The sequence below is a fragment of the Monodelphis domestica genome, chromosome 1, assembly GCF_027887165.1.
Source record: "Monodelphis domestica isolate mMonDom1 chromosome 1, mMonDom1.pri, whole genome shotgun sequence".
In the NCBI taxonomy this organism is placed as follows: domain Eukaryota; kingdom Metazoa; phylum Chordata; class Mammalia; order Didelphimorphia; family Didelphidae; genus Monodelphis; species Monodelphis domestica.
The window spans coordinates 555,621,250-555,636,900 of record NC_077227.1 but is presented as its reverse complement, the minus strand read 5'-3'; the positions used below and the strand labels follow the sequence as shown (position 1 = coordinate 555,636,900).

At 38.4% G+C, this 15,651-nt stretch overlaps 1 protein-coding gene across 3 annotated transcripts in view; it reads right to left on the bottom strand.

The window, feature by feature from the left end:
- Positions 1-977: 977 nt before the first annotated feature.
- The window catches only part of FBXO25 (F-box protein 25), a 227,982-nt gene continuing 213,308 nt past the window's right edge, over positions 978-15,651 (bottom strand). For 2 of the 3 annotated variants that reach the window (XR_008915523.1, XM_056813387.1), the window contains one exon: positions 978-1,141. Coding sequence is in view for 2 of the 3 variants with exons in the window: in XM_056813387.1 (XP_056669365.1) it covers positions 1,094-1,141 (48 nt within the window). In the remaining variant the exon portion in view is untranslated. Of the gene's footprint in view, positions 1,142-10,936; positions 11,276-15,651 lie in introns of those variants that run through there. The other variant, XM_056813388.1, reaches the window with a different exon arrangement.

The window sequence follows — 15,651 nt, the reverse complement described above, 5'->3', positions numbered from 1 at the left end:
TTCAGCCTCTTCTATCTCTAAACATGCCTTTTCCAGCTTCCCCAATTCTGAGATAATACTAAATACTCCTGATGACTCAGACTGGAAACCTCCAAGTCATTTTTGTCTCTTTTCCCTCTGACTCCTCAATAATCAGCTTTCAGGTCTGTAGTTTTGAGTGGTACTACTGTTTTTAGAGATAAAGGAATGGAAATTCAGAGAGAGAGCTTTAACTTCAAGATCCTTGACAAGGAAATGAGAGCGCCAGAACTCAAATCTGGATTTACAACAAAAAAGGGAATTCTTTTACATTGTGCCTTGCTGCTGTTGCCAGTCAGGACATTTACTTCTTCAGTCTCTTTTCTCTTAAATCATGTGCCTTTGTTAGACCATTTCTCCTTTTATCATAGGATCATTGATGGAGAGGTGAAAAGGACCACAGGCACAAAGCATAATGTTCTTTAAAGCAAGTGCAAGTTGTATGGAATAGAGGACAAAACACTTAATGTAGAGGTAGAAGACTGAGGATTTAATCTTAGGTCTGATTCTTTATACTCAGGTCATAGTGGGCACCCCACACCTCTGGAGGCTTTGCATTTTTCATCTTCAGAGGGAGAGGCTAGAAGGAGAAAAACACTAAAGTTCTGTTTGACTCTAAATACTGTGATCTTTGAACCCTGAATGATGGTTTAGAGGAGAGGTCAAAGAGGAGAGCTGGGGATAATACTGGTGAAGTGCTTAGCCCAGTGCCTGGTGGATAGTAGGCACTATATAAAGTGTTCATTCCCTTTCCCTGGGTCTCTCTTTAGTCTTGGGTGATATTTACCTATCCTGCTGAGTACTTAACAAAACAAGTAACTCATCAAATGTTGACAGATTTATTAGCCTTTGTTAGTTTGTTAATCAGTAGTTGTCTAACAGTTCTGATTGGTGATATGGACTTCATAAATGAAACTGGTGAGAGAGCCAGACTGAAGAAAGCTTTTAGTAGTAGTAGATAGGTTGATCATTATTATTTATTGAAATATATCCTCAAATAAGTAATAAATTTAGACCACTTACAATTCTCTATACTTTAGATTAGAATTGTGCTTCCTGTTCCTCAATCCAAGGTTTATGTCCAGTGGAGGGAATCTGTCCTGAAATGTACTTTTATTCTTAACTGTGTGATATAAAAAAAGAGAAGAAAAAAAGAATGAAAATACTAGTTAGGCCAGCCTTTTTTTCCTCAGTTGTTTTTCAGCCTCGTCCAAATCATCATGATCCCCTTTAGGATTTTCTTATCAAAGTACTAGAATCGTTTGCCATTTCTTTTACAGCTCATTTTGCAGACGAGGAACTGCGGCTAACAGGGTTAAGTGTGACTTGTCCATTCATATAGCTATCCACTGTGCCACTTATCTGCCCTCAGGCATACCTAGTGGACTTAATTATTTTGAATTTGTTTACTTATTAGCTTGTAGGCCTTTAAATAGATTGATTTTCTTTTGTTTAAAAAAAGTGCTTTATGGATAATTATTTACTTTGCTTTGGTTCTAAATCTTTTGTTGCTGTAGACCTATGTGGTAATCTAATAAAACCTTTGGCCCCTTTCTCTGAATAGTGTTTTTAAATGCACAAAATGAAATACACAAGATTACAAAGGAATCCAAAGGTCAGTGAAAATAAGGATGTGCCTTTACAGACCATACCTTCCCTCACCCCAGGGGGATCTATGACCTGAAATCTTTGGACTGTTTCCTGTCCATGCAGAGTAATTATTGGCCCCATAGCTTAGACCAGACCTTATTACAAGGTGGCTCCTCCTCGACCTCAGGATTGTTTGTTAGAATCAGAGAACTAAAATTAGAAAGGATCTCTGGAACTATCTAATCTAGTCAAGCACGCCATTTTAAAGATAAGGAAACTGGCCCTTTATTTGACCAACTCATTTTTTTAATATTACATCATATGCATACTTTGGGTTACAGGAAATCAGATTTGTGTGTGTGAAACTGGAAATTCCATTTCAGTAAACATCTTTGATGGGGGAATTGGAGTTTCCTATCTCTAGCCTTTACAGATGAGGAAAGAAAGACAAAGTGATTAAGTGACTTGCCCAAGGTCACACAGCTAGTTAAGTGTCTTGAGTCCTGATTTCAAATCAGAAAGATGTATTCCCTAGAATATATATAATATGATATGATATATACACACATCTATATATAGTATATGCATCTACATATCTATGTACTCTCAATTTGAAAATAAGGGATATTATTACTGGAGAAGGTCTATAAAGGCAGCCTCTAAAAAAAAAAAGAAATTAGCAAGATCTATTATTTGGGAATAAATGAATCACTCTTCTACCACCAAGTGGTAATTGAGGCAGTTATGCCCCAAGCCCCAGGAATAACAGCCCCTGACTACTGACTACTTCATCCCAGCTCCTGCAACTATGAATACGGAAGCGGTTATTGTGGAGCTGGGGCTAGCCATTTCCACTAGTTACCAATAACTGCTGCTCAACGCAGGACAAGCCAGCCTAACAAGCAGGAAGATACTCTGAAGAGGCAGGAGCTAGCATGGCCAGGTTTGTAAGCCCCCAGGGGAGAGGCAGCGCCCACCCAGACCAGCAACCCTACTTCTCTGCCAGTCTTTGCAGTCAGCGTTTCGGAAGTCAATCCTTGTGAAGATGGGAGCTAGCTGCAGTTTAGGAAGTTTGGCATCATCAAATGGTTTGAACTCAGAAATGGATAAAATTTTATTGGCGGGAATAACATTAAAGAAGACGCATTAGCATCCACTTTGCTACACATTCTTAGAACCATTTGGATTTCTCTTCTGACTTGCAGTTGGAACTTGTATTTGTCTCTCCATCAAATGTGAGCTCCTTGAGCTTAGGGACTGCTTTTCCATTTGTATTCCTAGTCTACATAGTAAGGACTTAATATTATTTTTTAAATTTATTCATTACATAGAGTATATTGACCCATTGCTGGAGGATCCATAGAAACAATCTAGTCTAGCCCCCTCATTTTGATTTTACATATAAATTGGAAGCACTTAAGTGTCAGAGGAATAGAGCAAGCCACAGGCTTCACACTGGCAGTAGTAGCAGCTAAGTCCTGTAAATTGCTATACTTGTCCATCCCTCCATTTCCTCATTTCAAAATGGGACTTGGAAGTTTTCATAGATTTAAAGTTAGAAGAAGTGTCAAAGGTCTTAGCACAACCCCTTCATTTTACTAATGAGCTTAAAGAAATGAAGTGACTTGCCCAAGATCCTATAGGGTACAATAGAACTGGGATTCAAACACCAGCCTCTTCCTTCAGGATTCTTAATTTAACTAGAGGTAACAGGGTAGTTGTAAGCATGAAATGAAAATTTAGGTAAAGTGCTTTTGAATCATAACATGTTTCTATAAAGGTCATGATTATTATAAGAATAGGAAGAGATAACCCTAAATAAAGATGCTTCTCCCTCAGTGCTTAACTATTTCTCACTTTTAATGAGAATTTACTATCCATAGTCCTGGATAAGCAGACAGACTTCAGCTTTTGCCACACTACACAGAAGGCCAGATCAGGTATTAAACAGCAACACTCTACTCACTTGATAATTTGCCTAATTTAAGCACACAAAAGGTATACTGTTTCTTCATGGAAGAAAACTGATCCCAATAACAGAAAACACACTTTGTTTTTAAACTTTTTAGTGTGACTTAAGGGGAAAGTAATAATTTGGAAATGTGGACCTAGAGCCACAGGGTAAAACCCTCCCAACTGCTTTGGGAAAAAATTGCCTTTTAAAGGATGACACTCGGTAGCTGGTCTCAGTAGTTTTCTGTCTTGGCTTTTAACTTCACAAAACTACTAGGTCCCTGTTTCAAACTGTATTGTTTTCTTGAGTGTCATTAAGAGGCTTGTTTAGCTTTAATGACCAGGAAAGAGGGTTGACTTATTTATGTCTAGTTTCTTATCAGGTTTATCCTCACTTTCCTGGATCTTCCCATGTTCCATTGGAAACAGAACCAATATTGAACCAACCTTTATCATGAGATGTTATCACAGGCTCCACCAGGTTAATGAAACCTCTTTGAAAGAGGCTCAGTTCTTATCAACCATATTTGACCTTCCTTAATTGTATTAGTTTAATTTATTTGTTTTGCAATTTCATGGTATTAAACATTTATAGCTTTTTTTTTTTTGGCTAAGGAGAAGCAACCATAGCTCATGTGTGGAAATTGTTGAGCTGTGTTAGCTACTGGAAAATGTGTCCTAGTGGGTAGATGGTTTAGGTAGCCAGTGAGCTCTTCTTTTCTAATCATCACTACATCATGGACCTGAAAAGGTATGCTGTTTTGATGTTTAACCTTTTTATTATTCCCTTTCCCACGCCCTAGTCTAGTCAAGTTGGCATTTTTGTTCTTCACACTCATACAAAAGTACAACTAAGATATCCACACATAAATAGGAAGTTTCAGGTGTGATATCCTCTAAACAGAATCATCCAAAGAAAGAAAAAAAATGGATTTAAATTGAAAAGCTCCTGTGGTGAATGAAATCTGAGAAGATTCACTTTTGCATGGCTGGCTACATTGATCAAAATGACTAAATAATTAATTACTAACAATTATTGTTTACAAATCCCTATCACCTTGGATAGAAGGACTTTTTGAAAATAATGAAGCATTATTCAATTACATTATTACTTAAGAACTAAAAGGTTTTTTTTTGTGCCATTATTAGACAAATTAAAAGTATTGTTTATTTAATGTTCCGAATCACTAATGATTAAAGAAATGTATGTAAATCAAAAACAACTTCATTTCACTTGATACCCAGAAAATTGGCACACAAAAAAAGCAAAAATGGAAATGGAGGGGATGTGAAGAGAATGATACATTATTGCAGAGCTGTGAATTGACTATTCTGGAATGCATTTTGGAATTCTATAGACTAACAATTAAAATTGTCTGAAGACCATATAAAGTTTTTTTTTTAATTAATTTCTAAATTTATTTTTTTGTATTCAGCCCCTTCATCCTTTCCCCAAACTAGAAGGTATCATCTGGCAAAATATATAGATTATGTTTTTTTTGTGTTTCCATTTCTCAGTTTATTTTTTGGAGGTGAATGTTCACAAATTTTTCTTCCAAAATTAAATTTGTGGCTTTATATAATATTCTCTTGATTGTATTTATTTGACTTCATTATCTCATAGCATTCTTGACAAGTTTTTAAAAATTAATCTGCTTATCATTTCTTCAGGCATAGTAGTATTTCCATCACAATTATATACCACAATTTGTTTAGCCATTCCGCAACTGATAGACATTTCCTTGATTTCCAGTTCTTTGCCACCACAAAGAGAACTGATATAATTATTTTGAAAGATACAGGTTCTTTTCCTTTTGTTCTGATCTCTTGGGAAATATACCTATTGCTGGGTCTCAGGATATGAATTTATAACTTTCTGGCTGTAATTCCAAATTGCTCTCAAAAATAGTTCTATCAGTTCACATTTCTACCAACAATGTATTAGTTCCTGCACATCTCCACATCTTCTCCAACATTTGTCATTTTGCCTTTTTGTCATTTTAAATGACAATCTGATGGGTGAGAGATAACTCAATTATTTTGGCTTACTTTTCTCTAGTGATTTAGAGTGTTTTTTTTTTAATGTACCTATTGGTAGATTTAATTTCTTCATCCAAAAATTGTCTATTCATATCTTTTGCCCATTTATCAACTGGGGGAAAGCTCTTACTCTTATAAATTTTGACAAAGTTCTCTATATATTTTTGATATGAGACCTCTATTTGAAAGACTGAAAATTTCCCCCAATTTTTTGCTTTCCTTCTAATCTTCACATTTATTTTATTTTTATCAAAACTTTTAAGTTTAACGTACTCAGAATTATCCATTTTACAACTCATAATCTCATACATTTCTATCTTGTCCATAAAACTGATAGATGATATTTTTTTGCTCTTCTAATTTGCTTATGTCTTCTTTTATAGATTATGTATCCCATTTTGATTGGAGACTGTGTCTTAATTTTATAATTATCAGATAGCAAAATAAATGAGGGAAAGAAAGAGACATACAGAAGCAGAGATAGAGGAAGAGGGAGAGGAAAGAGACAGAGAGGAAGAGACATAGACATCAGAGAAGAGAGGGAGGAGAGAAAAAGAGGAGATGGGAGGAGAGAGTGACAGAGAGCAGAGATAGGGAGAAGTACTCTTAACAAGCAGCTGAGCTAACTTTGAAGATAGTATTAAGTCCCATTGTCTCCCCATGGATTTCCCTGAGTAAGTAATCTTACTCAGCCAGAGTTCCACCAACACAGCCTTCTCCAAAACCAAGGCAGGAATCTCAACCACTCACCCAGCAAGCCAACAAAGGGTCCAGGGAAAAAAGTCTCCAAGCCAAGGCAGGGATCTCAGCCACTCACTCCAAATGCTAGGAAAGGAATCTCTGGAACCAATCTCTCCAAACCCAGGAAGGAAGGAATGCTAGACCATGCTGGTCTTGGAGGAGACAGTAATAATAACAGGCTCTGTAACCACCAAAATATTCATAGCAGCATTTCTCATAGTGGCAAAGAATTGTAAACAAAGATGTTCATTGATTAGGGAATGGTTAAACAAGTTGTAATGGATGACTGCAATGTAATATGCTCTTAAGAAACTAATATGATCAATACAGAAACATGGGAAAGTAAATAGAATCAGGAAAACAATATAGACAATGACTGCAACAGGGAAAATGAACACTTTACAACAAAATTGAAACTAAGAATTGTGAAAGTATAAACACTAAACTTGGTGCCAAAGAAGCTACTCCCCACCTCCACTCCCTTGTTCCAGATGTGGTCATCTTTGTTATATAATGCCTTCTGTATCAGATTTTTTTTTTTAAACCCCTACCTTCCCATTAAGGGCTAGGCAATGGGGGTTAAGTGACTTGTCTAGGGTCACACAGCTGGGAAGTGTCTGAGGCCAGACTTGAACTTAGGACCTTCCATCTCCAGGCCTGGCTCTCAATCCACTGAGCCACCCAGCTGTCCCCTTGATTCAAACTTCTTTGATGTGTTGACTGGTTCTCCAGCTTGTCTCACTGATCCTTCATGGTCCTTGCTGAATCTGGAGTGTCACTGCAGAGTCCTGGCTTGTGCCCCCTTCCTTCTCTTCTGTACTGTTTCTTTTAATGTTCTTAGCATCTCCCATCCATTCAGTGATCATTATTTTCAGAAGATTCTCACCCCTAACCTCTCCTGATCCTATCCAACTGCTTCCTGGGCACCTCTCCCTGGTACATACCTTAAATGTAGCAGGTCTAAAACCACCTGGCCCTCTCCTACCTCCCCTTCACTCTTAAAGGTTCCTTCATCTTCCTACTCATTCAAGCTTTCAATCTAGCCAGGACCCTCTACTTTTTATTCTCCTCCACTGCATCCAATCAGTTGCTCAAGCTCGCCCTGTAGATCCTCCTTTTGCAATATCTCATCTACACTGTGCCTTTTCTCTCTTCTGACATTGCTGTCACCTTGATGTATGTCCTCAGAGTCCTGGACCCAGAATCGAGAAGACCTAAGTTCAAATCCACCCTCAGGACTAGTTTTGTGACCCTGAGCAAGTCACTTAACTTCTCAGTTTCTTAACTGTACAATTAAGATAATTGTATCTCCCTCCCTCCCTCCCCTGGGTCTTGTGAGACATCTACCATGGTGCCTGGAATATAATCGATGCTAAGTCCTTTCCTTTCTCTTAGATCACTGAAGTAGCATTTTGTGATTAGGTCCTCTTTGTCAGTAATAGCGAATGTTTTAGAGATGGAGTGCTCCATCCTGCCCTCTCTTTCATTCCCCACCCCCTCCAGGTGAGAAATGACCTCATGCACATGGGGAACAGCTCCACCCCTAGTCTCTCCGGTTTTCTAATAAACTGGCAGATGACTGTAGTCATGTCCACCGAGAGGGCTCTGTGTACCCTTTTTGGCATGGGTGCCATAGATTCACCATCATAGCTTTAAGCTTTTCTCCATTCTAGTCAGTCCTCCACTCGTCAAGCTGATCTTTCCAAAGGGCAAGTCTATGTTACCTCCATTGTAACATTTAATAACTTCTAGTGTTTTCTAATATCTAGCACCACACTCAAGTCCTCTTCCCCCCGCCATTGACTTTCTAAAATAGAGTAGAGCTGGGTTTATACCCCAAAGAGATAATAAGGAAAAAAGACTTGTACAAAAAAATATTTATAGCCGCACTTTGTGGTGGCAAAAATTTGGAAAATGAGGGGATGCCCTTTGATTGGGGAATGGCTGAACAAATTGGGGTATCTGTTGGTGATGGAATACTATTGTGCTCAATGGAATAATGAACTGGGAATTCCATGTGAACTGGAATGACCTCCAGGAATTGATGCAGAGTGAAAGGAGCAGAACCAGGAGAACATTGTACACAGAGACTGATACATTGGCACAATCAAACATAATCGACTTATCTACTAGCAGCAATGCAATGATGATCCAGGGCAATTTTGAGGGACTTATGAGAAAGAAAGCTATCCACATTCAGAAGAACTGTGGGAGTAGAAACACAAAAGAAAAATAACTGCTTGATCACATGGGTTAATTGGGGATGCAGACTCTTAAAAGATCGCCCTAGTGCAAATATTAATATGGAAATAGGTCTGGATCAATGACATATGTAAGACCCAGTGGAACTGCTCATTGACTATGGGAAGGGGGTGTGAGGGGGGAAAGGAAAGAACATGAATTATGTAACCATGGAAAAATATTATAAATCAATTAATTTTTTTCAAATAAAAAAATAAAAACTAAAAATAGAGTGGATTATGACAAACACCAATTTTTAAAAATTAAAATAATTTCATTAAGTATTTCCCAATTACATACAAAAATTTTAACAAACATTTAAAAATTTGAGTTCTAAATTCTCCTTCCTTACCCCTTCCACCTCCTTGAGAAGGCAAGCAATTTGATATTGATTATACATTAAGTTTCTATTTTATTTTTTGTTACATGTAGAAGCAATTTTGGACAATTATTTTCTGACATCTTAGAATTCAGATTTTCTCTCCCTCCCTCCCCTCTCCTATCCTCTCTAAGGCAATAAATAGCCTGATGTAGGTTATACCAGTGATTTCATGCTGTACAGGTTTCCATATTGCCTATGTCATGACAGAAGACACATGTCACACATATAATAAAAATCTCATGAAGGAAATAAAGGGGAAGACGGCATGCACTGATCTGCTCTCAGACTCCAGTAGTTCCTTCTTTGGCTGTAGTGAACATTCCAGAGACCAAATTGTTTAACAAGTGTTCCTAAGTCAGCTGGTGGGCAGGAAGCAAGAGGCTGACCACTTGTTTACAGAGGAGTACAGAAGTTTGAAGCAGAAGACTGAGGCCACTAATGTGTCCTGGAGCTCTGTGGCCAGTGTCTGCTAGAATTCTTGCTGAGTCGATGGATCTGTATTGAGGGAACCAGAGTTCAGCCTACTGAGGGATGGTGGTAGAGACTGAGCTTTGAAATGCAATGAGGAGGGGGCAGCCAGGTGGTTCAGTAGATAGGACTAGACATGGGAGGTCCTGGGTTCAAATATGACCTCAAATACTAGCTGTGAAACCCTGGGCATGTCCCTAAGGCCTAACCCTTCCTGCTCTTCTGCCTTGGTACCAGTACATAGTATTGATTCTAGGATGGGAGATGAGAGATTTTTTAAAAATTGAGCATCATGAAGTATTTCAACTCCCCCAGCTCGACTACTGTGTTGGGGAATGAGTAAAAATTCAGCCAGTGCAAGAAAGGTCAACCAGGGAGGGAGCCTGTGTCCCCAAGAGGGAGCAAGGTCTCAGGGAGAGCCCATGGGGAGGCATGGGAAAGGAAAAGATTGATGTGAAGGTCATTGCACATTCCAGCGGAGGGAGCCTAGCATAGTGTTAGGGAGCTCTAGAGTTTAATCCTAGGGAGACTTGGGTGAGGAAAACTAGAATAAGGGAGTGGGCAGGTAAGGAAAACGGGATCCCCATGACAGCTGGGGGGCTGCTCCCCTCCCCCTCTCCACAGTGCCCGAGGACATTTTTCACAGGCCTGGCCGAGCCACCCAATTTGAGCACTTACTCCATTGTCTGGGGTGATTGGGGGTGGCGGTGGGTTGCTCACAGGCGGCTTGGGGGTGCAATTTGGGCATAGGATCTAGAACACTGCTATGATGAGCTTTCAAAAAGCCAGAGTTCCCTAGGTCACCAATAGTCAAAGGGTATGAAGTATTGGTCTGGGTAAGCCCCGCCCCCTCCACCAGTCCCTCTGCAGGGATCTCGTGACACTGCCTTCTGACGCGTTGGGAGAATCGGGCCTCCGTGGGATCTGTCAGCAGAACTAGAAGCGGGAAAACGACCACGTGTCAGGAATGGATTGGACTCGTAAGATTTATGTTTACTCTCCATTTCTAACCGTTTGCTATTATCTACAAATAGATGGTGAGGCATTCGTGAAAAGAGGCCTAGATTCGGAGACAGGAAGAACCTGTTCCAATTCTACACCATACTCGTGTTCTCTCCAAGCTCAGTTTCCTTATCTGTAAAATAAGGCATTTGGTCCTATAGGTTTCTTCTACGCCTAAATCTAAGGTCTTGGGGAAGAGCCGTGATATTCCGTCCCAGGATATGCGGTTGGGAAAGGGGGGAGGGGTGCTGTCCCCATAAGGAAGATTACGATCCTTTGGAGTTTGTACTTATTCAGTGTGGTGTTGTCATTTGATACAGTCAGCAATGGGATACAGTGCACCTGGCTAGTAGGAAGAACAGTAAGTTTGCTAAAGATACGAATGAAGGATTGCCTTTGAAATCCTTCCCTAATGTGAACTTAATGGCTATTCTATCTCCCTGTACCACATTTTTCTTGTCATACAAATTATTCTAAGTTTATTTTAAACATGTAACTTTTATTTGACTTTTTAAAAACCAATATGCATGTTTTCTCTTCCAAAAGTTCCCCCAATGCTACAATTTTTTGAAAACAAAAACAAAACCTTTATGATAAATACGTACAGCCAAGCAAAACAAATTCCTGCTTTGGATGTATTCAAGAATGAATATTTCATTCTTTTTCTTGAGTCAATCATCTCTTTTTGGAGACAATTTGCATGGCTCATCCTCTGTCATATGGAATTGAGCTTGCTCTTGTTAATCTCAGTTCTTCAGTCTTTCAAAATCTGTGTGTGAATTGTTCTGGTCTTGTTCATTTTGCTTGGTATCAGTTCATCCATGGGGTTTCTTGTGCCATCTATAATTTTTGGTGGAACAGTAGTATTCTATTACATTCATACATCATTCTTTCTTTTTTTTTTTAAACCCTTACCTTCCACCTTAGAATTAATACTGTGTGTTTATTCTAAGGCCAAAGAGCAATAAGGGGGGTTAAGTGACTTGCACAGGGTCACCCCGCTAGGAAGTCTTTTGAGTCCAGATTTGAACCCAGGACCTCCCATCTTTAGGCCTGGCTCACAATCCACTGAGCCACCCAGCTGCCCCCCATCATCATTTCTTTAGCTATTCCTCTTAGTGAATACTCCCTTACTGTCTAGGCCTTAGCCACTATAGGTCACTATAATTTTTGTAACTATAGACCTTTCCCAAAGTGATTTTACAGTAGTATGGTACAGTAGAAAGATACTTGCACTCACTGGGAGTCACATGGGACTTGGGGTCAAATCCTGTCTCTAACATAGTACTAGTTGTATAATATTAATCTTGTCAAATTCATCTTCTGTTAAGTGAAGTTCTTATTTATTTTACGTTTTTGTAAAATGTGAATAGGAATATTTTCCCTAATAGGTTATAAGGAAAACCTTTTTTAAACCTTAAAATGCTTTGTAATTATGGTCATTAATGTTTGGAATTTGTGTTGAATTGGGTCTTCCAAAACAGTGTGTAAATTCAGTCATATAATAAAACCCTGGTACAACCTCATCCATGCTAAACTTCTGCTTATTAAAGATGAACTTTATATCTATCCACTGGGTCATAGAAGAAAGAAAACAGGAAAATAATGTGTAATAAATATTATTTGTCATTCTTTTCCTTTTGGTCTCAATTTTAGAACATTTGTTTACATAAAACTTGTTTTTTCACTTTTCCTGTTATCTCAACAGCAGTGGTCCTTCCCACTTCCTCACCCTTTCTATTTCCATCCAGCTCCATTCCACCAGGGTTAAGGTCAATTGACTTCTGGAGCTCATGAATCTTTTAATCTTAGACAATGACTTGGCACAATTGGGTTAGAGGAAGAAAAAAAAGCAAAACAAGTCAGTTTACTTCCTTTGGGGAAGCAAACTATTTTTTGACCATATATTCACTTTTCCTGTAGTAGGAAACCCCAGTAGAAACAATTCTACCTCAAAATTCAACTGAACTTTGTCAGTCTCCAGAAGAGGAGCGAAAGAGAATTCAAAATAGCATTTTGCACTAAATAAAGTGGTATTAAAATTGTTTACTTAGGCTTCTTACATAAAGGCAATCAGTGACTAGAATGATGTCTGTGCATTTCAGTCTCATGGAATTTATCTGGAAACTCCTAAAAGAGTCCATATCCAGTGGGTGAAAAACAGACAACAAATCTTGTTCCAGACATGGGCATGTGGGGCATACATAGTATTGGGTGGTGGATTTGGGTCTTCTAACTGACACATTCCAGGTATCATAAACTAAATTGGTCCCTGCCTTAAAGCAGACAGAAATCGTCACCTTCCCAGACCCCCATTGCAGCATCTTCCCCTCCGGCTTTCCTCAGTTATGCTGTGAGGGGCTACAGAGAGAACCAACCCTTTTCTCACTACTTAAAAGACTATGCGAGGGATATTGGAAGCTCCAAATGTGATCATGTGTGAAAGCACTTGGCCAAATGGAATCTACAGTAAAGTGCTCTCTAAATATCAGCTATTATAGTGACCACATCATGGATTGTGGTCAGTATAGCAGAGTAGGAAGAGTACTGGGTTTATTTATGGTCAGAAAATGTGGGTTCAAATCTGACACTTTCTGGCTGTTTGATTATTGACAAGATGTTTAATGTGTAACTAACATGTTTAATAAGATGTTTAATTTTTCTGAACTTTTTCCCACTTCTATTTAATTTTATTTTTTTGGAAAATTTTATTTAATTAGTTAATTTAGAATATTTTTCCATGGTTACATGATTCATGTTCTTTCTCTCCCCTCCCCCCAAAGCCCTCCCATAGCTGATGCACAATTCCACTGGGTTTTACATGTGTCATTGATCAAGACCTATTTCCATATTATTAATATTTGCATTAGGGTGATCATTTAGAGTCTACATCCCCAATCATATCCCCATCAACCCATGTGATCAAGCAGTTGTTTTTCTTCTGTGTTTCTACTCCCACAGTTCTTCCTCTGAATGAGGATAGCATGCTTTCTCTGAGCCTATTTTTAAAAAAATCTGTAAAATGGGCATAATGATTTTGTATTACCTGCCTCATATGGCTGTTGTGGGAGAATATGTTGTACAATGAAGTGCTACATAAATATAAACTGCTAGACACGTTTTGAGGAACATTTTCATTCAGCAAACATTGGCTAAGCAACTATTATGTGCAGTGCTGAGTGTCTGAGATACAGGCTTCTAAAATGACAGTCCCTACACTAATGCACTTCTGGGGGAGCTATGAATGGATCCAACCATTCTGGAGGGCAATTTGGAACTATGCCCAAAGGGCTATAAAATTATATGTACCTTTTGATCTGGTAATGCCTACTGGGTCTATATCCCAAAGAGATAATGAAAAAGGGGAAAGGACCTACTTGTACAAACATATTTAGAGCAGTTCTTTTTGTTGTGGCAAAGAATTGGAAATTGAGGGGATGTCCATTAGTTGGGAAATGGCTGAACAAATTGTGGTATGTGTTGTTGATGAAATACTATTAATGCTATAAGAAATGATAAGGTGATATCAGAAAAAGCTGGAAAAATCTGCATGAACTGATGCAGAGTGAAATAAGCAGAACTGGGAGAACATTGTACACAGTTACAGCAACATTGGATGATGATGGTCTGTGAAAACTTGGCGATCTAGGACAATCCTGAAAGACTTATGATGGGGAATATTATCCACCTCCAGCAAAGATGTGTTGGAGTTGACTTTCACATTAGTGTATCTTTGGTTTTATTTTGGGGTTTTGGTTTTGTATGACTTTGCTCTTATAATGACCAATATGGAAGTATGTTCTGCATGACAAAAAATAAAACTTTTTTAAAAAGGAAAAGGCAAATTACACATATTTTCTTTATGATCCAAATAATTTAAAGAGAACTTTTAGTCACAGATTCCGGGTTATTATTGGAACAAAAATATTGTCTTGGTCAGTATTTCCATCAACCTTTAAAACATTGAGAAGAAAATGTTCACCCTGTCACTAATTCACAATAAGCTCTGTCTCTTTGGATTCTCTTTGCCAGAGACAAGGAAGTGCATAGTTCATTTTCTACTCCCATCTTTGAGCTTCATTGCACAATTCTGGATTTTTGTATGGTTTCAAGACTAGGATGCGTTTTTATTCCAGATTTATTTGATAATTGTGTCAATTATTTTTTCAATATATATGTAAATGTAAAAAAAGAAGGACTAACCAAAAAAATAATAAAATGACAGTCCTTGCCCTTAAGGAGCTTATTTTCTTCTTTGAAGGAATAATATGTGCATAGTTAAGTGTGATATGAGGGTCAAAGAATAAGGCCAGACAAAAATGTAGGAAAATTTGAAGAGGAAGAGACTACTTCTGGTTAGAGGAATAAGGGAAGGCTTAACAGAGAAGTGACAACTGATCTGAGCTTTGAAAGAAGAGGAATATTCTGAAAGACAGTGATGAGAAGAAAGTATATTCCAAGCATGAAGTCTATTTCAAGGAATTCTTTGCACTGAGGTGAAGGAAAACAGAAAAAGATCAGGGAATATTTAATAGGTAAGTTAGTCTGCAATACATAATATATTAAGAGAAAATGGTATGAAATAAAGCTAGAAAACTTAGTTGGAGCCAGATTAAGATCTTAAATGCCAGTTAAGTTTTTATTATTTTTTTTATTGGCAACTGGAAACCACTGAAAGTCTTTGGTGACTGGCAACTGACCTGCAATTCAACTCAGCTGTGCTTGACAATTGTGTGGATCATTGATTGATGAGGTTAAAATATAGAAACCAATGAGTACACTACTTAAGTCATCTAGGTGATGAAGACCTAAACTAGGGTTGTGATAGTGATGAATGAATGAGGGAAGGGTTTTGGAGGTTGTGTCAACAGGGTGTGTCAAATGATTGGCTGTGGGAAGGTGAGAAAAGGAAACAAAGATGAATCCAAGATTTGGACATGGGTCACTGGCAGGATCCCAGTGTAATAGAGAGCAGGTGTAAGGGAGATTATGAGTTAAATTTTGCACGTTTGATGATTTGAGCTCTTGACAGAATATCTATCCTGTTGATCATATTCATCAGGCATATGGATATGCAGGACCCCTTTGTCTTAGAAGTGGTACTAAGTATCAGTTCCCAAGCAGAAGAGTGGGAAGGGCTAGGCAATTGGGGTTAAGTGACTCACCCTGGGATCACATAGCTAGGAAGTGTCAGAGGTCAAATTTGAACCCAGGAC